At 43.6% G+C, this 25722-nt stretch overlaps 1 protein-coding gene across 1 annotated transcript in view; it reads right to left on the bottom strand.

The window, feature by feature from the left end:
* Positions 1–25722, bottom strand: part of POLA2 (DNA polymerase alpha 2, accessory subunit) — a 288530-nt gene that overhangs the window by 240500 nt on the left and 22308 nt on the right. Inside the window, exon 2 of the mRNA XM_086938034.1 lies at positions 15079–15200. Coding sequence (XP_086794160.1) covers positions 15079–15200 — 122 coding nt within the window. The remainder of the gene's footprint in view (positions 1–15078; positions 15201–25722) is intronic.

Genomic DNA, 25722 nt, shown 5'->3' with positions numbered 1-25722 from the left:
AAAATGAATTAGTTTGTGTCGGCTGTTGAGGGAATTTTTTTCCGTGACCGCACAGCAGGCATCCCATTCTTCGTCCGAGATCGGACTACCCAGGTCCTCCTCCCATGCTTTGCGTATTAGGTCATCGTTAACCGGCATAGTGGCAGCGCATGCCTTATAGAGCTGGGATACGATGTGTATCCCTCTCTCACTGCCAATCACTTTGGTAAGTGGGGGGAATGAAGGGTTTCAAGAGGATAGTCAGGGAAGGTAGCCCGCAGGGCGGAGCGAATACATAAAAGGACGAATTTGTCCATAAATGTGGTGTTAGAAAAGAGATTCATCGTCCGGGTCAAATACATGCCCATTTGGGAATAGGTCGCCCATCTTAGTAATGCCAAATTGATAGCACGTCTTCTGTACTAACTTTACGCCAGTTATAGGTATCCATTTAGGGTTCCGGAGGGGGAGATCTGAGGAGTAGAGTAATGAAGTGTGTGCGACGCAATTGTTCCCAGGCCCAGCTAGTGGTCGATGTGGGTTGGATATCCTTGGGGTCTTTGGAGAAACCCTTTGGTAATATCGCCGCAACAGTGTCTGGTAGGACTAAATCTGACTCCGGTCGGAGATATGGGATTCTGGCGTCCGGGTTGTACCATGCCTGTGCAAAACTACACTGCACAGCTAAATAGTATAATCTTAAATCGGGGACTGTCGCAGGGGAGCGACATCACCCTCCAGTTGACCTTGGGGTGGCCACCCCCCTAAATTAGTTTTATTAAATGGGACCGAAGAGTTAAAAAGAATTTCTTTGTAAGTGGGATAGGAATGTTTTGGAACAAATATAAACATTTAGGAAGCACAACCATTTTAATGAGGGAAACTCAACCCGCAATGGATAATGGGAGTGTCAGCCACTTCTCAATCTGTATCTCCAATCTAGAAATAGCTGTCCCGTAATTGCGGTGAATAATCTGCTCCATGTCAAGATGTATGGGTATGCCTAGGTATTTAACTGAATCCGTATCCCATTCCAGAGGGAACTCCAGGTCCCATTGGACTGTACTGGCAGTGAGTGGAAAGATTACAGATGTGATCCAGCTGATTCCCAGCCCGGAATACACACCAAAATGCAACATTTTCTGGATGAGGGGATCCAAGTTAGTCTGGGGTTGCGAACATATAAAACCGTATCATCTGCATATAGTGAGTCTAACAACGGGCCGGTATGAAACTATAACCGTCTCTGCAAGTGCCTTATAAGGGGGTCCATGGCTAAAATGAATAACTATGGATACAGTGGGCAGCTCTATCTGGTGCCGCGTGAAAGCGAGAAGGGGGGAGTCAATGCACCGTTTAGTCTGAGACGAGCAGTCGGTCGACTATATAGCAGGGCAGTAGTGGCAATGAAACCAAACGGAATTCCCATGCACTGCATGATGGATAAAATGAAAGGCCATTCAAGGGACACTGTTTCCTGGTTGGCTGAAATTTTCAAACTACTTTAGGAACACTGGCAGGGAACATGTTCCTAGCAAATAGGAGTATTGCAGAAAGGAGCATTGCATTCCGGACTGCTATGTTATAGACCTCCGGGTAATGCACTGTCCAGCCTACCTGACCTGATTGATTTAATCTATGACCTTTCCAATACTCATTCTAGATTACTTATTCTGGGGGACTTTAATTTGTGGCTAAATGGGCCGAAGGACACAGCTTATAGAGAACTGTGCCAGGCATGTAGCAATCTTCAACTGCAGCAATTGGTACTTTCCCAGACTCACTCGCAGGGCCATGCCTTAGATCTGGTTTTTGCGGAAGCCACGCAGGTTGAGATTAGGGATATAATCATTCAATGTTGAACGGACCACGCTTTAGTCCATTTTTCCCTAGGCCTCCCCGCAGACTGAGCGAGAGTGCAGTTCGGGTCCCACCAAAACTAGTAGACAATGGTCTAAACTTCTAAATAGTAGTGTTCCTCCCACTCTGCTTTCTGGAGGTTTCTCCTTAGAGGGGAATGTGGAGGCGAGCTACTCAGGCCTATGTATGCAAATTACCAACTCGCTGGAGAAGCTGGCCCCCCTGCGGAAATCAAAAGATAGACGTAGGCCTACCATGCCGTGGTACTCTAACGATCTTCTCCATACGAAAATAAGATGCAAACAGGCAGAAAGGGCATGGAGAAAGCACTATGCAGAGTCTGCTAGATCACTCTTTAAACAAGCGCTGCTGGACTATAAAGCCCAGATTAAGTGCGAAATATCTAGAGGATGTGCTATTACAGGCGCCTAACATTCCCAGACCCTGTTTAAAATAGTTAAATGATCTTTCTAAGCCGACATGTGCGGCAAAAAATATTCCGGCCTCACAGTCCCTCTGCGACACCTTGACTGACGCATTTGAGGACAAGATTGCCACCATTTTGAGTCGACTCGCTAGTTCGGGCTGCTCATGTCCTCAGCCAATTGTTGCCCATGTACCTTTATTCATCTCAGGTCACCCAAAGTTGGAGAGCTTTACCCTTCCTCCGTTTGAGGATTTTTGTTCCCTTGCAAATGGTGTGTCCTCGGGCTCTCCTCTTGACCCGCTACCCCATAAATTTTGGAAGCTTTTTCAGGAGGAGCTTTTCGCCTCCTCTATTCCATCTGTCTCCAGTCCTTTAGCACTGCTACGGTGCCAGAGTGCTGGAAGTTGGCTGTGGTCTCTCCTCTTCTGAAGAAACCCACACTCTACCCCACCTGCCCGGTGAATTATCGGCCAATTTCGTTGCTCCCCTTCCCGGTTAACATCATGGAAAAACTCGTGACCCAGTCTCTGTCCAGCTTTCTGGAAAGGAACATCTGTTTGGATGTGGCCCAGTTCGGATTCCGGCCAGCGCATGGTACGGAGTCGGTGCTGGCGGTCGTGTTGGATGATCTACGATCGCGGGTCGACATTGGTCGGGAAGCCTTTTTAGTGCTGCTCGACATGTCAGCCGCATTTGACACGGTCAGCCACTCCATCCTTGTCAGTCGGCTGGAGGAGATCGGGGTAGCGGGATTGGCACTGGACTGGCTAATTTCTTATCTCCAGAATAGACAGCAGGTGGTGGCCTTGCCTCCTTTTAGATCAGGGATCAAGAGAGTAGGGCAAGGTGTACCCCAGGGGTCAGCGATTAGCCCCATCTTATTTAATTTGTATCTTCGCCCTCTGATTAGTCTAATTAAGTCCTTCGGCATCTCAGTGATCAATTACGCTGACGACACAGCTCATCTTCTCCCTTGAAGGAGAAGACGCTGTGTCTAAGGAGACTTTTCAGCAATGCATGTCTGCTACGACTGATTGGTTGAGAACCAGTTCTCTCCAGTTTAATGGCTCAAAGACTGAGGTATTGTACATCTGATTGCACCCCGCGCCCTCTACCGGCTGATTTTTGGCCATCGTCCTCTATGGGCTCAGTGGTGGCGGCGGATTCAGCTCGTAATTTGGGAGTCATGTTTAGGCCCAATCTGCAGATGGATGGCTTTGTTAACAAGACCATTTCCACTTGTATGCTGTTATTACGCCCACTGCGTAAAATTCACCCCATGCTTCCAGTGCAGGCTAGGCCAGAGGTGGTGCGTGGTATTATCCTGAGTAGGATTGATTATTGTAACGCTTTACTTTTGGCAGCACCTAGCACCCTGATTAGTAGGCTGCAGCGCATTCAAAACATGGCAGCGAAGCTTGCTTTATCTAGGCCACGAGCAGCTTCTTCTTCCCTGGCGCTAAAAGACCTTCATTGGCTACCTGTTCAGCAACAAATTTGTTTTAAAGCATCTTGCCTGGCCTTTAAGGCACTGCATGACCAAGGACCTGTCTTGCTACAGAAACTTTTTTCGTGGTACCGCTCAGCAAGACAGTTACGCTCTTCCTCGGAATGTTTGGCGATAGTCCCGAGAGTTCGGAGATTGCGAATGGGTGGCCGTTCCTTTAGATACTCAGCCGCCAAACTCTGGAACTCCCTCCCCCTTTCTCTGCGGAGTTTGAGGGATTTTCCATCTTTTAAAAAAGGTTTGAAGGCCTACCTTTTCCTAGAACAGTATAATGTGGTGACTGCGTACCTGGTTTAGTGGAGTCAAAGCGCCAGGATACCCTTTGGGTGACAGCTTGCGCTATACAAGTGTACAATACATACAAGTACAAAATCAACTTTTATACTTTAGGCAATTCCACGAAGTGTGTGTCATGTAAGTCCACAGTGCAGGGTGATTACTTTATAAAAGCGACACACTAAATATTGTAATACTAAGTAAGTACATTTATTAGCAATTTGGTAATGTGCCAATTAGGCTGTACCACAGATAAACGCAATTATAATATGTGATACAATTTAAAAGAGAAAAGTAAAAGAGAAACACAGATCACATTATCAAAATTCACATTTTATTAAAAAAAGAAGTCCATTAACTAGTTGTCAGGTGCAAATGAATCTAACAAATAGTTAAAATAATATAACTTTTAAAATTAAGAGGTAGATGCTAATCAAAAAGTAGAAATAAAAAATGTTATCACCGCTCACAGGAATTATCCTATACCTTTTTCAAGCCCTCATGCATTTAGGTAAATTTCAATAAGCATGGACGATAAACGTGACCGTTATAAAACAACTGCAAATGTTATTGGTTTTATCCTGCTAAACACTTTTACTTAAGCATAACCTCCTAACCTAATTAACAGATACAAAAATGAACATGGTAATTAAAACTGGGTAAAAAATTACAATTCCGCAGTGTTAACCAAGTTATGTTTACTAATGAGCTAATTTTTTGTAAACCCGCAGCTTATTAGTTTACTGATGAGCTAGGTTTCCAGTAGTGCAATGCATTATTCATAAATGTTGTTTTCCCCTGCTAAGCACAAGTTTACCTTATCGCCTCTATTTCAGATATCTTTCTCTAAAGAGGCCTTTCAATAAGCCATCTCTGGGGTGCTTCGAGGCATCCCACAGACTAAGTAAGTGGCACATACTTTCGATGTTCAATCCACACTGGCAACATAAATTGACGCCACACTCCGTGCCTTCCACAATGCTAGAATGCCTATTGACGGCACATGTTGAAAAAATGATCTGAAGTACTATGAACAGTCAATTGGAGGCGGGCTATGAAGAGGACACTATAGCAATTTAAGAGGTTCATAATGATTTACTAGTGTGACGCCTACTTTCACATTTTTTTGGGGTGGGGGATTGTTCTTGACTACTTCACAGATTGCAATCTTAGTATTTGTATGCATTATGTAGCACTGTTGTCATTCGAGTGTATCCATTTCTTCTCAAGTTTTCTCAGGATCAAATTTCTGTATTTCTGGGGAAATTCCAATAACTTTGGCAATCGGTTGTCGGATCCGCTTCGTAAACGGCTATGAGAGGAAATGATGGCATATTCCACTTTCTTAGACATCTATGGAACCCCACAGTTTAGACATATTTAAAACACAAGACTTCACAAATGAATGCAAATGTAACAAGCTACATTCTAAATGATTTCCTATTTGAGCACTCTTCCCTTCAAAGGATGGAAAGCATTAAAAGAGCAAAGCCTTAATCTTTGCGTCAAATGTCACGGATAGGATCTTTGCGTGATTTTCCAGCTGCGCCTGGAGACCAAGGGTGTTTTTGATTATATTCTCAGGAATGTTTGCAATTTTTTCTCAAGAATTAAACCGTAGTATTGCAAAGCTGATCATGACATAGGTTACTGACGTAATGTTGTTTTCATGCAGCGATCGCACATTAGAAACAGATCAATTTACTTCCATTTTAATATGTAGGAATAATGAAAAACAAATTATTTTTATTTTTATTTTGAAAGTTTTATATAGCGCGGACAATATCTTTGCAGATATCAGAGCGCTTTACATAGAAGGGGTACATGAGGGAGCATAGTCAGACAGATAAATCAATAGATCAACCAGTACAAATAGGTGGCTGCAAAGCCAATCATGTGAGTAATAAGACAACTAATACAAATAATCAAAGGGGTCAAACATGTAGTATAGATCGGTGCAGAGTATTAACAGAGTTCGAGATAATAGTTAAAGTGTATTTAGCCATGAGGATAGCTTTTACTTCATTTTTAAAGAGTGTAGTGGAAGAGATAAAACTTGAATGTTATATTCATCACAAGCACACCAGTTCCAAGCTTGGAAACAGAAGCCTCTTACTTTTTGTAACACTGCATACTCAGCTGGACGTGGTAGGTAAGCTACACCTGCTCAATCCAAACTCCATCTTTCCTTTTGTATATATGAAATAAAAAAAATTCTCTGGTCCAGAACTGGAACCCTCAGAAAAATACTTTGTCATTTTGTTTATATACATCACATATGTTCACCTTTTCGATACAAAGTGAACATAGAGCTTCTCCTGCCCAGGCCCAAAATCAAACTGTCTACCGTCTGGGGACCTGTCAACTGTATAGGGATCTGAGCCTCTCGCTGCCCTCCATATTGCATGGTTCCATGCTGAAACTAGACTTCACACTCTAAATTTATCTCTGGATTTAACATTTGCTTTCTGAAAATGGAATCCTCTTTCCAAGCCGTAGCAAGGTTAATGCCTCTTCATTTTGTCCATGCTGAAAACACCAGAACCTTTAGTTTGACAATCAATAGCCAGAATTTATAAGAAACTAAGAGTTAATTTCCAAGTCAGATCTTAACCACCCAGACCTTTTTTAGGGTTTTCCAGCACATTACTTGCAATGTGCCCGTGAAATCTTTTGTGATTAAAACAAAAATCTTAACTGTGGCTTATAGCACGCCCTTACTTTTCATTTGTTCTTATGCTTGTAACTCTGTTCTTCTTGCTTTCTGTTGGTTGCAGCATGCTATTTCCTGTTGTGTTAGTCTTTCTTTTTGTGTGTTTTCTTATCAGAGGACCAAGTACTCCATTTGAACTTTTCCTCTGCCCTTCATGGCAGTACTTTTTTCTTTGTGCTCAAGCATGTTTGGGATCACATGTTATTTATGTAGCTCTGCAAATTAACTTTTCCTCCTCCTTTTTGAAGTCCTGGCACATACCTATGTAGATAACAGCACTTGCATGCATTGGCAATAGTTGTGTGTTCAAACAATGTCTCACTGTTATCCTAGTAAAATATTTGCAACTCGGTATACAAATTCTAAATGTGCCCAAGATATTGAGAGCATTTAATTCTATTTCCCTACTGAGCCCAATTTAGGTTGAGCTACCTGGTTTCGCTGCCTGTGCTGCTGACTCGGCCAAGAAAAACGTCAGACTTTTTGCTTTTGAAATGCCTGACCCCCAACACTTGATAATGCCTCCAGTGCCAGAGCAAAAAAAAAAAACGTCCGCAAGTATCCAATCGTGGAAATATTAGTGTAGTCATGAACATATTTCTAAACAAGCATTTTCAATGCAATGGTCTCGGCATCATTAAAAGTAGAGCTATTGGCATTGCTCATGACATATCTTTTTTTTCCTTAAATCATAAATAACAGCACACACCACTCACTACTCTGCACTCACTAATCTGCATTCTGCACTCACTACTCTGCACTCCCTACTCTGCATTCTGCACTCACTACTCTGCACTCCCTACTCTGCATTCTGCACTCACTACTCTGCACTCCCTACTCTGCATTCTGCACTCACTACTCTGCACTCCCTACTCTGCATTCTGCGCACTCACCACTCTGCGCACTCACCACTCTGCGCACTCACCACTCTGCGCACTCACCACTCTGCGCACTCACCACTCTGCGCACTCACCACTCTGCGCACTCACCACTCTGCGCACTCACCACTCACACTCTGCAAAGCGCGTCGATTATAATATTTTTTCATGAACTTCCTTTAAAACACACCTTTCTGCAGTGTTGTGTCTCCATTGGCGCACGCACCGGAAGTCAGGCAATATCGCATGTGACGGGAGCGGGGCGTCGTCCGGACCGGAAAAGGAGGCAGGCGGACTAAATGCGTATCGCGGCCCGGGCAAACGAACGGTCCGTGAATGATTACGCTGCCCGTTGGTAACATTTCCCAGGTAAGAGAAGCATTATGCCCCCCAAATAGTCTGAACATCTGCAGACAGGGACGCGTAGACAGCGTGTACACTTGTTCAGAGCCTCACACTTCGTATAACTTTTTGAGAGCTACGCCGCGCCAAGCAAAGCCCGTGTACGTAGCATTGTTTAAAAAAAAAAACACAGCGCGATCCTGTAATCAAAGTGCCTGGCCATAGTGTCTTTAATAAATTTAATTCTGGCGACCTTGTGTGTGTGTTTGTGTGCGAGGGGGGGAAGGGGGGGAGCACTCAGGATCTCTAATGTAAGTCTAAAGGAAAGAGGAATCATTCAACTAATTGCTATTTTAATGAAACTCTTTGAGCTTTCTGCACCACTGTATCATGGTGCCCATTTAGACCTATCGCACACGCTCTTCGACCAGTCGTCCTTCCATGCACAAGTGTGACAATTTAAATCGCATCCCACCATAATGGCGATTTTCTGACATGCCATGAGCAGCTGCTTCTATCCCTTTTAGGTACGTGGACCTTTCGATGGATTACTTTCCTTGTGCCGGTATTGGACTGCACTGTGGCACCGCAGTAAAGCTGTTTACTATGTTTGTAGGCTGTGTGCCGTTTGTGAGTGTATCGTATCCTACACAGCCCATCCCTTATTTCTGTTTTGCTTCACTTCATCTGCTGTAGAGCACCACATTTTGTATGCAAGAGCACTACGTTATAATTCATTTTAGAGCATTCTCCCTACCGTAGTGTAAATGCCCTTCACAGCCGGATGCAGTATGTAGGTACTCTCATATATTTCTTGGCACCTACGATGTAAGACTGTGTTGGATCTAGGAGGATATATATAGCACAGCACCATGTTTTGTTTCACTAATTGCACTACCACTGAGCTTTTATCCTCTCATCTCCGTTTGATTAAACACATAAGCCAGCATGTAAACATTTGTATTAATGCTTCGCACAGACTGCATCTACAGGTAAACACTTGCTTTTCATTTTTTGGCTTTCATGCACATGTTATTTTTCAGGGTTTTTTCGGTACGTTATTATTGCACACATCTGATTTAAGCTTTTCGATTTTCAGTGCCCATCACAGCTTTAGCATTCATGTTGAACTTCTTTTTATTCGTTCTGTCCACATTATTTTTACTTCCTTGAAGCATGGCACTGTATGAGCAAGTGCGTGCATGGGCGCTGGTGTGTGTCTGTGTGAATGCACGACAGCAGCTGCCCACAGCGAGCGCGTGCGCGTTTCAAATCGCCTCCAAGGCGATGCGCGCAGCCAGGAGTGTCTCCTGGGAAGCACACACGCTAACAATAAGTTCTCGGCGAGAACGGGCTTCTGCGCGTTTAGCCGAGACCTAAAAAACACAGCCACGGGGAGCAGCAAACAACTGCTGAGTTTTTAGTCAGTTCTCTAATTTGTGCAAATGGGGTGCAGGGCACCATAACGGATGAACCTCTGGGTCCTTGTTAGACTTTCCAACAAGAACTAGCGGCACACAATGTTCTTAAAAGTGCAAATATTTCATGCTGCAAAGAAGGGTATAATGGCATATCACACAGCAATGGAAAGTCTGTCTCCGGGCATGATTGAAAAAGGATGGCTTTTATACAAAACCAGGGGCTGCAGGTACAGTGACTAGGGTGTCCATTCCTTCCTTGTTTTTACTTAAGTGGTCTTTCCTGGCAGGAGAATCTGGTGTAAGACACAAGCGGCAGAATGCAGCAAGCTCTGACTTTCTCAAAAAACAATCTATAAAACCATCAAATTACTGAAAAACTCAGGATCACTCCAAGGGTTTGGGCAAGTGATGACTGATTCAGTTTCTCGAAGACATGAGTGCCCCGTCTCACCCATCCCATTATCACACGGGGAGCACTGACACCCTGATGGAAGGGAGCTGGCATCTGGTGCATCCCACATGGCGGAGGCAGCCAGCAGCCCCAAACTTCCCACCCCCAGTGACTGTTGAAAGAAATGCAGAATTAGAACGCCTACATTCTGAGTGCCAATGTCCCAGACACTATGCGTCTAAACTGTAGTATATCATGCGACTGTCTCTGAAAGATAAGAACACTTTATCCAAACCCTCAATTGCCGCGTCCGTTTTGGCACCAATATGTTAGCTGTTTTTAGGTTAATCTCAATTTAATGTTGGGATATAAGCATACTGACATATATTTAATTTATTTGTATTGTCAAAGGGACGGTGCTCATAGGACTGCAGACTGTCTCCCTAAACCTCTCTTTTGAGATGAGGGCTAAAAGAGACAGGGGGCTCCAATGCATCCTATACCTTTTCCTTTGCAGATGGATAGTTTGTATTCGGAGCACAGCGCTTCACTCCTATGGAGAAAGTGGGGTATCTCGACGGTGTCAATGGTGAAAAGTCCTCATTAAAAGGAATGTTTTCAAACTCATGCAGGCTTTTGCGTTATGCTGGATTCACTTGTGCGAGCAATGAGATCCAGAGGAGGACAGTTGAGACCCAAGTAGGCTGCCTTTTAATTTTATGGGTAACCGTGTGGCATCGGCATTTTTTGCTTGGTCTCTGCTTTCAGTTACGTATTATGAAATGATTCTGAAAGCAATTAGGGCTTCGTCCATTGCATATTCACAAACAAGTTTCCTTCATATTTTTGTAGAAATGGTAAGTACTGTCGTTCTTTTGAGTGTTTGGATACTGCGCAAAAAATTGTTTTCATACTCTGAGTGGGTGCTTGGTTTTGAAATCCTAGAGGACTACGTATATTCAATAGACTGTACACTGAGGCAACAAACATGAAAGAAAAGTGGTACGTAGAAATTCGTTTTACTGGAAAGGCGGATTCAGAAATTCGTAACTAGGCACTTGAAAACGATAGAAACAATGTAAACATTTGCAGACTTAACATTTCTGCAGTGGGGATTAGTAGAGATAGGCAAGCCAGCAAATTAACAGGGAGAACCCCTAGCGCGGTTCTTTGAGCCCATGCAAGAGCCGAGACCTAAAAATGTTTGATTCGTAAATCATATTACAAACATCACGTAAAATATGAAAACCTCTCTATAAAAAATGCGAAAGTTTATTTCTTTAACATTTTGGAAGCTCTGCCATTAATACGCCAGCAATGCACTGAGACATTCTTTATTATAAGTGACTAGCTTACCCGTCGCGCGTTGCTGCGATCTCAGAAAAAATGAAATTTAAGGAAACTTGTTATGATAACTAAGTATGGGCGAATTTGGCGGATCTGCGGGTCCGCGAATTCCTGCGAAACCGCAAAAAAAATCCACAGATTTTCCCGCGAAATCACAGATTTTTTTGCGATTTGCACCATACTTAACGGGAGTACTTTCTACTGGGTAATCAGTAAGTGCTACCTCGTTAGGTAAATGTATAGTGCTTTTCCTACACTACAGCTGCGTAAATGGCCAGATGATTTGTCCCAAGTGACCATGTGTGCCTGTAACTTTGCCACCGCACCAAAAGGCGCCGAGGTCCCTTGAGTGAGAGGTCCATCATAGTTGGGAAAGGGCAGGAAAAACATTTGATACTGCTAGTGTGTGGTGCGGGGCTTCTATGCGTGTGCACATGCCTCTTGTGTAAAGGGTCAGAGAGCGAGCAGGGCAGCAGGTGAGGAGAAAGCAGCCTCCTGGCTACAAGAACTACAAGGGGATCGCGCTCGAGAAACTCATGGATGCAAAGACCTCCCTCGAGTATTACAGCTAATTTTCGACGGCAGATATGGGGTTAAAGCACACTTGCCCAGCCTTGACCGTGCTCACTAATTTGGGCTGATTACTAATGTTACTGAATTTGAACTTCAACTCGGGCACCAGCTATATCTGTTAGTGCTTCCTGTTGAGGTTTAATTTTTGTGACAGGAGCCTCGTGCCAGAATGAATCCTGCCCTCAATAGTTATCCACGAAGATGCCACCTTTTTGTGCAATACCTCTACTCAACCGGAGTACTGGCAAATCAGTAAGTGCTACCTCGTTGTGTAAATGTTAAGTGCTTTTCCTACACTTCAGCTGCGTAAAGGGCCAGAAGATTTGTCCCCACTGACCATGTGTGCCTGTAACTTTGCCACCGCGCCAAAAGGCGCCGAGGTCCCTTGAGTGAGCTGTCCATCGTAGTTGGGAAAGGGCGGGAAAAACGTTTGATACTGCTAGTGTGTGGTGAGGGGCTTCTATGCGTGTGCACATGCCTTGTGTATAAAGGGTCAGAGAGCAAGCAGGGCAGCAGGTGAGGAGAAAGCAGCCTCCTGGCCACAGGAACTACCTTGAGTATTACAGCTAATTTCCGATGGCAGGGATGGGGTTAAAGCACATTTGCCCAACCTTGACCTAATGTTTTGGGCTGATTAAAACGTTACTGAATTTGAGCTTCAACTCGGGCACCTGCTTTATTTATCTGTAAGTGCTTCCTGTTGAGATTTAATTTTTGTGAAAGGATCCTCGTGCCATACTTGTAACTATTCTCTGACCCTGCTTCGAGGGTCAGAGAATAGTTGCAAGTAGGAAACGAGGCGCCGCTCAGGAAGCACTTACAGCGTTACAGCAGGTGCCCAAGTTGAAGTTAATTTCTTTGTAACCATTTTGTAAATGGTTACAAAGAAAATAGCTTCAACTTGGGCACCTGCTGTAACCCTGTAAGTGCTTCCTGGAAAAAAAGGTTCTCGCTCTCGGATTTCTCCGCAATTTAGCAAGATTCGCGGATCACAAAATTGCAGAAAATCCGCAAATTCCGCGAGCGGAACGAATTTTTGGCCCATACTTAATGATAACATTTAATTTACATTGTGTCATTTTTATTGAAACGTATTCATTTTAATATGGAAAACATTTTAAAGTGTTGTTTTAATTCTGTTTATTTATTCGAGTGCTTGTGGATACACGGTATTTTTTGTTTTTCCGTCTGGTGCGTACACGAATAAATCAGACGTTTTTCCGACGCGTGAGCTGGCCACATACAGTTGTCCATGTGAGAAGCACGGATTCTCCAAATCTAGTCCACACACTTGCAGCGATTGTCCTTGTGCTTTGTTGATGGTCATTGCAAATGCGAGTCGCACCGTAAACTGTTAACGTTCAGCATTGGAAAGATTATGAGTGCCCTGGGGGGCCGATATTTAACAAATGTTTCTTTTTTTTTTGTTGCCAGAAACCTTCGCGGGAGTGTACTCAACAACTTCCCTAAGTTTCATGGCGATCGGATGAATGGTGTAGTAATGCATAAAGGATAAACAGACATACTTTCGTTTTTATATATATAGATAGTTTTAAAACATGAACTGTTAGTGAACTGAGAGGCAAGTGAGTCAATTATCATGTAAACCCAGTACATGGGCCAGATTGTTATAGAGAAACATTATTGTCTACTAAATAAAACACAGTAGGTTTTTGTACAACTAGTATTCTGAACTCCCATATTTGAAAGTGCTTTCATATGCGATACTGAAGAAAAAAGAGCTTTGCTGCAATAAAATATTTCCATACGTTTAACACAATTTAAGCGGGGAAGCACAATTTAACCCGATTTTCTGGTGTCACTTTGCACAAATCAGTCAGCAAATGGGTATATCTTTGTCTTTCCTTATGTTAGGGGTTTGTTTTTACCTTGTTGTGTACTCTTCTGCAGTTTTGATATAGTGCAAACTCAACCCACATGTATTGGAGAGCTTTACATGTCACCAGTTACATTACACAAGGTCACTATTCGTTGTTTATTGCATTGGGGCGATTAAGTGATTTGCCCAGAATCACATGATTTTAAACAGACACCAATACTCAAATATGATTCCCGAGATCCAAAGTTGATTGCTCTGGTCAAAACGCCACATCGAGGCAGCAGGGAAAGGAGGCAAGCAGACCCACATGAAAGTTCAGCTTGGTATGGGCTCGAGGTTCCAACAGAACCTAGAGCTGATGCAGAGCCAGGCTTCAGGCTCGAACAACTCAAGCTTTCGGTGGTTCGCCCATCTCTAGGGATTAGTGCTGGGCAAGTAGTTTGAGGAAACTACTCTGAATTGAAGGCCAAATGCATAATATATCATTTTGTCTTGCTGGATTTAGTTTCAGAATTCCTAAAGTTACTAACTGAAGTGCGTGGAACCTTCTGATTTACTTTGTTCCCTAATCTCGATCTACTGCACTACTCCGTGTCTTTGCTCTATACCACACATTGTCTTGTGTCTCCCGTTTGTGTCCCTCAGAACCACACACCTGCTTGACTCTTAGTTATGCTGACAAGGCACTTTCACTTATAACCAGTCCTATTGGTGTCAACCAAGGCTAAGCTTCACTGCTTGGGATACTTTTTGCAGATTCATGAGGATTTTCAACTTCAGACAGGGGCATAGCTACCATTGGTGCAGCAGGTACAGTGCACCAGGGCCCAGAGCTCTGAGGGGCCGATGATTGCTTTCATAGAAAAGCATTTTCAATTTAGGCTAAACCACTCGACAATTGAGCACAGGGCTGATACAGGCAATTTTAAACTCAGACAATCGGTGTATGTATCTGTGTAGTTAATGGCTAAAGGTCTATGCATGAGACAGGGATATAACTTTTTGAGTGCTGGGGTATTATTATGCAACAGTGTATTTATTGGATCCACCTAGCTGTGCGACACACAACATTTAGCCCAACTTTAAATGCACCTCAAACACTAATATTTCATCTAAACTTTTATTACTACACCAAAACAGAAATCATCTTCACCGTAAACCTATCACAACTACAGTCTCCATCAACCACAAAGCAATGTCATGCAAATAGAGAAATGGGGCAATCACAATCTGAAAAAGGTAAACAAAAATCTGCAAAGAATATTCACCTCTGGTAAGGATCATATGGAGCCACATGTGCAAAGGTCTTTGCTGTACTGTTTGACAGACCAGTGGTTGTACAGTTATAACATGCGTTATGTTACTCTGGCAGCTCTAACCCACATTGACATGAATATAGCTAAAGCAAATGCCCCACCCTCCCCTTAAATGGTGACCCCATTACTATGAATGCACACAATTACGTGGTACAATGACGCCATCGAGCAGGAATTACTTTTCTGTGATGAAAACTGACATCCTTACTTCATGTTCAAGAATGTTCAAGCTGTCCACAGTGAGGGGCAAATGTTTTCTGGTGGTAAGGGCAACCCATTGGTTGACAAGCTCTTCTTCTTTAAGTCTGTGCGCCACACAAAGTTCAAGCACTGCAAGGTCACAAAAATAATACGTTATCAGCACAATACGAGTGAAAAGACAAGTAGTCAACACAGCGTAAAATACAGGTTACAGCTGAACGGTTACCAAAAATGGAGAAATCACAAATCCAGAGCAGCAACAAAATGAGAAATGAGGCAGCACAGATTAAACACTGCAGAGAATTAATATTAGATGAGCACAACACCGGTCCACGGTGAGAGGAAGATAAAAGCTGGTTATGATGGCTTTGCAACAGCAAGTAGAGATACATTGCACAGCTAAGCTTGAGTACCACAAGAAAAAGATTCAAGGTATTACACAACGAACCTCTAGTGAACTAGACAGTCACAACATAGCATAAAAAAAGAATCAGATTGTTGCTGTACTGTTCCTGTATTACACAACTGGAAGTCGAGGGATCACATTTTAGCGAAATTTAATCATGGGGATAGCACAGCACTAAAAAAGCAAAAATTAAGGCACAAGGGGAAAGCATTTCTGCAATAAGGTACTAAAGCAATTGCAACTCAACACCAACGCTGTAAAAGTGAAGAGACAAGAGAGAACACGGCTCCAACACTGCAAAAGAACAAAGGCAAATCCACAGATTCAACTGTGTTTGGGATGTAACCATGGGGCATCATCATCATCAACACTAGTAGACCCAGTGTCGAAATGTGTACCCTTTGGAAGGTGGTAGTGTAACTACTGAAGTGTAAGAAGAAGTGTTCTTATCAACATTTGCTCATCACTATACTATGCTCTATACCCTTCTCAGCATACATGGCAATCCAAAAATACCTTTACCTAAAGTCCCCTCTGCGTAAAGGTAATGCCTAAATAGTCATCATGGACTAGGCCCGCTAGTTTTCCACACACCAGCACCAAGGACACAAGCATACCACCTTTTCTGAACATTCTATTTTCTTGGTGCTCTTGGAAAACCTTTGATCATCAGTTGGGACAGAAATGTCCGCTGCATAGTAAATAGGAATGTTCCCAAGCCCGAGTGCCCAACTGAAGGTGATCCTGGTATCCTGACTTTATTTTGCCCCTGGCTCCTGGCAAGTGTAACTGTGCGCGGACAATCTGAGATCTGGGACATGTCCTGTTACCTGCAGGAGAACACCAGGTGTGCCCGAACAGTGAACAACAGTTCCTATTCTGGGTTCATCATGTAATACTGCAGTAGATGTGTACCATGTTAATAAGGTGCGGTATGACCACACATTTTTATCTGTATCAATGAGAGTGCTGGCTGCTGTGCACTGTTGAGTAATGTCTTCTGTTAGGGGAGACCCAGCGCTTTGAGCATCATGTATAGGTCTAATCTGTGTAGGGACACACAGCCGTGATGCATGTGTGGTAGTAAGACTGTGTGTGGGTAAGTCGAAGTACTAAAGCCACTGAGAGCCATTTTTGATGCCCTTATTTTAGCATGGCACAAGATGGGAGGAGATGGATTTTCCAGAGGATGGAAGTTTATTTCCTGCATTCCTTTGATTGGAGGGTGGTGACCCAGACACTGAAGGGAGGAGCTTTGATACAGGGCTACCTTTAGAAACTGTGTGAAGACTTTGTTAACAAAGGGCTGCTGATTACTTCTTCAGGAGCAGTGCCACTTTATCGTTGTCCAAGATGAGTAAGTTCTTAGGTCAGGCCTGACCTTTTGTGCGTCCCTGATTATTGCTTTAGAAAGGATGGCAACAGTCAGGTGCATAAAGCTCTCACTTGAGTGTGCCCAGGTTGCAGATTTTGTCCAGAGTTACCACGGCTGGTCTCAGAGAGAACAGAAGAAGGACTGCACCTGCTGAATCTGTGACCCTCAAAAAGAGAGGCTGCATCAAGAAAGACTGCACCTGCTAAACCAAGACAGGACTTCAGAAAAAGCAGGGCTGATCCTGCCATTGAATCCGTGTCAAGAGACCCCAAGCACTGCTCCCACTTGTGCTAAGGACCAGTGAGTGGATTCCAAGACCTAGCTGGCTAGCCTCTTGTTTAGCTTCAGTGACACAAAAGCTAAAGAAAACCTGCTTCTACACAATGCCCAGTTGTCCAGTTGCAATGGACTTTCCCAGAACTCTGCAGGTGTAGCTCATAAGATCAAGTCCAAGTCTCCAAGAGGTGCCTACCAGGTCCTGCACCCTTGGCTGGTGCTAAAGTGTACTCCTCCTCCTCCTCCTCCTGGAACTGCAACGTTTGAGAATAAAGTAAAAATATCATTTTGTGGACATAGAGTCCGAGGCTCAAAGAATATTGCTACTTTGTTTGAAGGCAGGCTCGAATGCCGTGGCAACCAAGGCTCTTCATCGAACTGCTGGACTTTTCCTGTCCGTTGAAGTTGAACCCAAAGCTAGACTCAAGCTACAGAGGACTCTATCGACCTGACCAGTGACGAGTAAAAAAATATAACAGCTACGTTTCTAAGTGTGAAGGTAAATGTTTGACCTGGACCAAAAAGGTGCCTGCATCCAACCCAGAGTTCTGTTGTGGCAGCCTGAAACTTTGCCCTTGACCCTCGTGTTTGAGACTCATAGGCTCCGGCTAAGAATGACAGTGAGATTAAAAGTACTTTATTTTTCTAAAAGATAAGCACTTGGGCTGGACATTATATTATTGTGTTGCTTGTGTGACAGCTGATTACTGAGGTCTTTCCACTCCGCCTCCCTAAGATGCCTGTGACTGCTTGTCCTCACGATTCAAGGTTGCAAAGGATTGCAATTTCCCACTTTGCAGAGCCATTATATAAAGGACCCCAGGACAAAAGTGGCATACAAGTTTAACCAGCAGAGTGTTGGCCCAGTAGCTCCAATTTGACCTGTGCCCCTCTCAACACCCTGAAGAGGGTCTGACATTTGGCAGAAAGTCGCATGAGATCTGCAACTTCAAGTTCCAGCTGTCGTGAACAGAAAAGGAAGTTCAGCTTGAACACGGCATTACTTGCACAGTACAATGGCAGATACATGGTTTGGAGTAGACCTTGACATCCTGCCTTTAAATTGTTTATGGGGTCTGTGTTTGGTGACAGCATGGATGACTTCCAGGAATCAGGATAGGATTGCTAGTCTTGTTAAGGAAAGTTTACAGTAACTGTGATAGACTTTGGGGAGTGTACCATGTTAGGAAGTCATGGAGGGAATGCTGTGGCATTAGGGCTCTTTTAGTCCCTTAGTACAGGTTATCCCCAGACAGCATCCACCACTCCCGAAGTGTGCCCTCAAATTTGTGAAATTTGCTTTACAGTGTTCCCTGGACAGAACCCTTAACACCCCACTCCACACCAAGAGATAAGCTCGGGCCTGGATATTATTCGGTCTGTTGGTTGACTGTTGAGTTCTGAATTCTTGCCTCCCACATCACCTCCTCAAGAAGTCTGTGACTGCTCACCCTTGCTATCCTCAGAGTCCATTGTGGAATGGGTTGTACTTACCCGAGCTTGCAGAGCCCTAGAAGGATGGACATAATTTAGCCTTATATATATGCAACATATTATGGCCCCATGTCCAATGGACCCATATCCAATGTGGCAGTGAGAAATGACTCTTACTTTTGTTTTCACACACAACCCACAGTCTAATGGCACTACAAGGTCTGCTGAAAGACTATTTTATCAAGAAATCCACCCAGTATGTCATCAAGTTTGAAATGAAAGCAGATTCATTTTTTAATTAACTTTATAAGCCCACTTATCACATTTATTGTGGCCCTTATACTCAGATGGCGTACCAAATAATTAGGGTCAATGCAAATAAAAAACAACTCTCCACATAGAAAGGATTTGCGTTTCTCTGCATGCTTTGTACATGAAAGTATCACCTTTTCTTAAGATTAAAAGACAACAACATAGGTACTTTCAAGAACTTGTTATAAAGTTTAAACACTTATCTTTCTTCAAGATTTGAAGAAGTGGTCTTGAAGGTAAATGCTAAAGCTGCGGCTCCATCAGCATAAAGCCAGCTTTGCCAGCAGCGGCGGCGAAGTCTTCGATGCTCACAGCTGTGATGTCTCCATTCACTAGCCATCCTGTGAAGATTTAGGTGTTATCTCATGCACACATAGGTCTTTGCTTCGGACCTCTGGGAGCGCCACACACTCCCCAGCCTGAGGTCAGAGCTCTGTCTTGGCGGCAAAACCCACGAAAATGCCCGCCAAGGTACGAGAACACTGGTTTAGCTTGTTGGGCACTGTCTAAAGTGCCACCTAGGTAAATGCTGAATAAACCTTGACACAACCATCGTATCAAAGGTCAAAAAGCACAGTGACATCAAACACGAAGAAAACCCAACGTTTTATAATGGAGCTACTCATCTGGGGATGTGCAGTGTCCAGCCTATGTTATCCTAAAGAGGGTTGATCACTTGCGGTAGAATTAGCTTTAAAATGCTACCACAGGGCAATATATGTTTGCACATATATATCCACACATATGATATAATGCACACTGCCTACTTGGCTATAGGAGGCCTGCCTTAGGGGTGACTGACATACATTAAATGCAGTAAGGTGACCCTGTCACACATGGTGTGTGCACTGACATGGCAGACCTGCAGGCTTTCGTTTCCCTCTGGTCACTCAGAGTGGCATAATAAGTGCTGCAGCCCATGTGACCATTCCTGCTCTGGGTACCACTGGTACCACATACTAGGGCCTAGGTGTAACATTTCTTAATTTTTTTTACAGTTAAAGGGATGGAGCACTGGTGCTGTGGCCGCCTGGTTAGCAGGGCTCAGCACACTTTCAGATCAATTACCACAGCATCTAGATGAAAAACGTGGGGGGTGACCATCCAAAGTGGGCACTTTAAAGCACAAATCTGTTTCTACATCAGCATAAAGCTGACACTGATGGACCGGTTTCGGGGTTTTACCCCTCTTCAGCAAAGATAGCTTGATTCCAGTGGCATGGAGAGCACGGGACCCACATCTGTGCATAACAGTCCCACTCTGCAAGGTCTACTGTGCCTTAACAATAGTGGTTAGGGGCTCTTTACCACTAATGTCCTGGGGCCTGACCTACTATGAGAGTGAAAAGTGGATGGCAAGTACTCCCTTTACATACTTGTGTCTAGGGTAGCAGGGAAGAGCAGTAGTAAGTTTCTCAGGAAGATAATGTGGTGGATAGAGACTAAGAATTCAATCACCTATACAATAGAGACAATACATGCTAAATGCTTTTCTTTACAGAAAAAAAGAGAAGGACTTTTATTACATCAAAACATAAGAATACATAAAGCAAGGTCAATCAGGCACAGGGTACTATGGATGCTACAGGATTACAATCAAATAATATGATTAGGTCAAATTGAGGCGGAGGTGAGAGTATGTCAAACATGCTATAATGGGAGCAGCCTTCTTGGTTTGGCGCCCCGAAAATCAGTTACATTTTGTCCCCCTGCTAAAAGGTTCTCTCTGGACTTCAATGCATAAAATAGAAAAATACACATTCAGTTTGGTTCGAGTTCACTTGGTTGGTTTACTGGAAGTATCGGGTGCTCAGGAAACTTGACCACGGGGCCTGCAGACAACAGCCGTGCAAGCAGTCCTACACGCGGTTAACAGAAGCAGCAGCTACTCTTTTTCCTAGTTGCAGACCAGGAATGCAGCAGATCCATCACAGCACCAGTACAAGCCCAGCAGTACCACTGCCAAAACACAAGGAGCCATCCACTGTTACTGGTCTCAGCTTGAGGCACAGTCAGCCCGCTTCTGCCGGGAGGTTGCAACATCACAGTTGCAATGGTGGTCACTCTCTCAGACTGGTGACTGTGCAGGCATACTAAGTGGGATAGTTTGGGTCCCACTCTTACAGTTCTTACGCAGAGGTGGGATTTTGACCCCACTGTCGGTGTTCTGAAAACAGCTTAAAGCTGCTCGCTTACAAAAGTACCTTCTATGCTTGTAGAACAGACTGTCTTTGTTGAAGGTAATGACTCCCGCAGGAAGTGATGATGCAGTCTCCAAATTAGAGTTCTTAAAGAGCCCTAACTCAATGCTTTCCAGAACAAACAATGAATCACACTATTAAATATTATATATGCCATGGTGCCTCCATATTGCAGAAGTATTTCTACCTCACAATCTACAAACCTAGGAGATGTAGTGTTAACATAGTATGAATAGATATAGATTTCTTTCAACTTACACATCCTAATAATTACAGTGTATGAACATCAAACAACTAAACATCAAACAACTGCCTGATCTGAAGAGGATATTTACAACAAGGGGTGGTGAGGGACAGAGTCTCTGAATTAAGCAGAAAGCTCTCACCCAGTCAAGAGATCAGGGCTAGATCCAACACCGTTTTTTAGCTCACTGCACCATCCCAGTTTCAGAACCTGGCTGTATGCAAATTAGTCTGTTCCTGTCCCAGTGCATGATGGGAACAGGGCAAACCAAACTACAAAAGCCAATTCTTACACTGGGAAGGAAACAAGCTCCCGGGGACCGGTTTCTGGCATTACAACCGTCTTCGGCCCGGTTTGCTTGAATCCTGATGGTGCAATGAGCAAGGGTCTCACATCTGAGAATACCCTTCCACGCTTAGGGTGGACATAAATATTTACAACAAGGGGTGGTGAGGGACAGAGTCTCTGAATTAAGCAGAAAGCTCTCACCCAGTCAAGAGATCAGGGCTAGATCCAACACCGTTTTTTAGCTCACTGCACCATCCCAGTTTCAGAACCTGGCTGTATGCAAATTAGTCTGTTCCTGTCCCAGTGCATGATGGGAACAGGGCAAACCAAACTACAAAAGCCAATTCTTACACTGGGAAGAAAACAAGCTCCCGGGGACCGGTTTCTGGCATTACAGCCGTCTTCGGCCCGGTTTGCTTGAATCCTGATGGTGCAATGAGCAAGGGTCTCACATCTGAGAATACCCTTCCACGCTTAGGGTGGACAAAAATATTTACAACAAGGGGTGGTGAGGGACAGAGTCTCTGAATTAAGCAGAAAGCTCTCACCCAGTCAAGAGATCAGGGCTAGATCCAACACCGTTTTTAGCTCACTGCACCATCCCAGTTTCAGAACCTGGCTGTATGCAAATTAGTCTGTTCCTGTCCCAGTGCATGATGGGAACAGGGCAAACCAAACTACAAAAGCCAATTCTTACACTGGGAAGGAAACGAGCTCCCGGGGACCGGTTTCTGGCATTACAGCCGTCTTCGGCCCGGTTTGCTTGAATCCTGATGGTGCAATGAGCAAGGGTCTCACATCTGAGAATACCCTTCCACGCTTAGGGTGGACAAAAATATTTACAACAAGGGGTGGTGAGGGACAGAGTCTCTGAATTAAGCAGAAAGCTCTCACCCAGTCAAGAGATCAGGGCTAGATCCAACACCGTTTTTTAGCTCACTGCACCATCCCAGTTTCAGAACCTGGCTGTATGCAAATTAGTCTGTTCCTGTCCCAGTGCATGATGGGAACAGGGCAAACCAAACTACAAAAGCCAATTCTTACACTGGGAAGGAAACAAGCTCCCGGGGACCGGTTTCTGGCATTACAGCCGTCTTCGGCCCGGTTTGCTTGAATCCTGATGGTGCAATGAGCAAGGGTCTCACATCTGAGAATACCCTTCCACGCTTAGGGTGGACAAAAATATTTACAACAAGGGGTGGTGAGGGACAGAGTCTCTGAATTAAGCAGAAAGCTCTCACCCAGTCAAGAGATCAGGGCTAGATCCAACACCGTTTTTTAGCTCACTGCACCATCCCAGTTTCAGAACCTGGCTGTATGCAAATTAGTCTGTTCCTGTCCCAGTGCATGATGGGAACAGGGCAAACCAAACTACAAAAGCTAATTCTTACACTGGGAAGGAAACAAGCTCCCGGGGACCGGTTTCTGGCATTACAGCCATCTTCGGCCCGGTTTGCTTGAATCCTGATGGTGCAATGAGCAAGGGTCTCACATCAGGGACAGACTGATTTGCATATAGCCAGTTTCTGAGCTGGGATGGGGCAGTGAGATAAATAACGGTGATGGATCAAGCCCTGATCTTTGGACTGGGTAAGAGTGGTCTGCTTAATTCAGACACTCTGTTCATCACCACCCCCTTTTCTAAATCGTTTTTGGCCACTATAGGTGTGGCAGGGTATACTCAGACAGGAGTCCCTTTCTCACTGCTCCATCAGGATTCAAGCAAGCCGGGCCGAAGACGGCTGAAATGCCAGAAACCGGTCCCCGGTAGCTTGTCTCCTTTCTGGTAAAGAATTGGCTTGGTAGTTTAGTCTGCCCTGTTCCCATGATGCACTGGGCCAGGGACAGACTGATTTGCATATAGCCAGTTTCTGAGCTGGGATGGGGCAGTGAGATAAATAACGGTGATGGATCAAGCCCTGATCTTTGGACTGGGTAAGAGTGGTCTGCTTAATTCAGACACTCTGTTCATCACCACCCCCTTTTCTAAATTGATCTGAAGAGGGACATGGTTGGCAGGAGTCTTGGGCTTTCAGATCTGGGGCTTTATTACACAACAAGCAAGTTCCATCATGCAGCCAAATAGTGCATAGTAAAAGATGGCAGTTGAATGGAATAGCGGGGGAGCAGCGAGAGAGGCATGGTTGGAATAAACAATTCAAATAAGGAGACCTGCATACAATAATATCAATGTGTGGAAACATGCATCAGAATTTGTAATTATAGAGTCGTAACTGGATGATCTGAATGATAAACATACAATAACATTATAAATCAATAAAGAGAAACGAGTGGGAGATCTGATGCCACAATGTTTATGTTGTGATTTGTACTGAAGTTAAAAAATGATTTAGATAAAACCCCGCCTATTCACCAAAATGCTCCAAAAAATACTAAATTCAGTAGGAATTGTTATTGCCCATAAGTGATCAATTCAACTCAATATTGATGAACCCGCTCAGGGTTATGTTACACTTGTACGTCAGCTCCGTGATCAGCGGTACATAGTAATCACTATCAACATGTACGAAATATCTCAAAATATATTACAACATATGTGGGTTAAATAATAGTCAACTGTAGTGAAGCTGCGGAAGGTAGAATGCGCATAGTGGGCCTTGTAATCTGTTTTAAATCTACCATTTAACCAAAACATGTCAAAAGTAGGATCAGTAGGGGCATATTCAGGCCATAAGTTCAGCCTCACTGGCAATAAGGACAGCATTATTATACCAGATGTGTGCACTAGTCAGTGGGTAAATCAATATTCAAACTGATTCACTGGTTGACTGTCATGCAAATTAATATTCAGCAATATTTTCTTGGCAACCACATTGCCCAATCTAGGTGTAATTTCAAGGCAAGAGTGTTCCAGTAAGCCCACACACCCCTGTCAGATACCTTCCAAATATTAGCTTGTCTTGGCGATAACCCTGGATTAATCCTAATGGGTCAAAATGTCAATATATTTCTACTCCACTGGTGCATTTTTCTCATGAACAATAATAATATTTGAGATTCTGGCCTTCCTCCACATAAAACTGGTTTTGCCACTGGCTCATTCCATTGGATATAATGGCTCGCCCTTCAAAAACATTTCTTTGCACAATTACTACTTTGCTACTTCTGCGCTGAGTATTGCATCGTTAGCACCACAGCTGGATGGATTGCATAATATTTAATTTGAAATTAAAATTACTTTTTTTTTTAACAAGAATACTCTTGTGCTCCAATTTCAGTTTAAGTGATCACTTGTTATGCAGATATACAAAGTGAGTTTGGGACATAGGAACAAGATCATAAAAAATGATTGTGTGGAACCACTGTCTTGATATAATATGGATCTACCCAGGTTCCTCTTTACACCGGGCCACCCTGTTATCATTATCTTGGGTTATTATGCTAGTCAGTGACTATATAACAGTGTTGCATTACATTTCATAGCATGTACAAGTATCTTATGTGGCTAACCTGAAAATATAGAATGTACCCAGCCCTATTTTCTTTTTGCCTTTTGAAGATATTTATGGTTTGATTAATTAAATCATTACAATCGACAGATAAAAATCGAAACTTAAAAAGACATTAGAGAATATTTTTCACTAAGCTCCTCCCATCGTTCTCAATAAAAATAAAGCAATAAAATTGTTAATATAAAATTTCTTCTAGAACAGGGTAACCTTTGCTTAAGTGAAACCACATGGTAGCATAGAATCAATAAATAAGATTAATAAAAAGGAGGTTACTTCTAAAAGCAGCAGGTAGAACACCAACTTGAAAAAGAGAATCCCAAAGTTAATGTACAGTTCAAAGTGGGAACAGTCAATAGTCAATGACAAGTCATTGAATTTGGGTTCCATGTCGTGAGAATGAAGCTGAATACACTGGTTTTGCTGGAGAGCAACTTCAAAGATGTACCCAACATTGTAACCACCTGCGCTTATTCCCTGCTTTTGACACAGGCCTGATATTTACCGATTAAGCTTGCGATATCTAAGATGGATAAAGAGTGTGAAGCTAATATTTAAAGCGGTGTTCTCGGGATTCAATGCTGCTAAGCTACCCTGTCTACAAGACCGGACTCCCAATCTGTCCACTCTGGCCTCAGTTTTGAT

Source organism: Lissotriton vulgaris, chromosome 9 (genome assembly GCF_964263255.1).
Source record: "Lissotriton vulgaris chromosome 9, aLisVul1.2, whole genome shotgun sequence".
Lineage (NCBI taxonomy): Eukaryota > Metazoa > Chordata > Amphibia > Caudata > Salamandridae > Lissotriton > Lissotriton vulgaris.
This window is presented reverse-complemented; position numbering and strand designations above follow the sequence as displayed.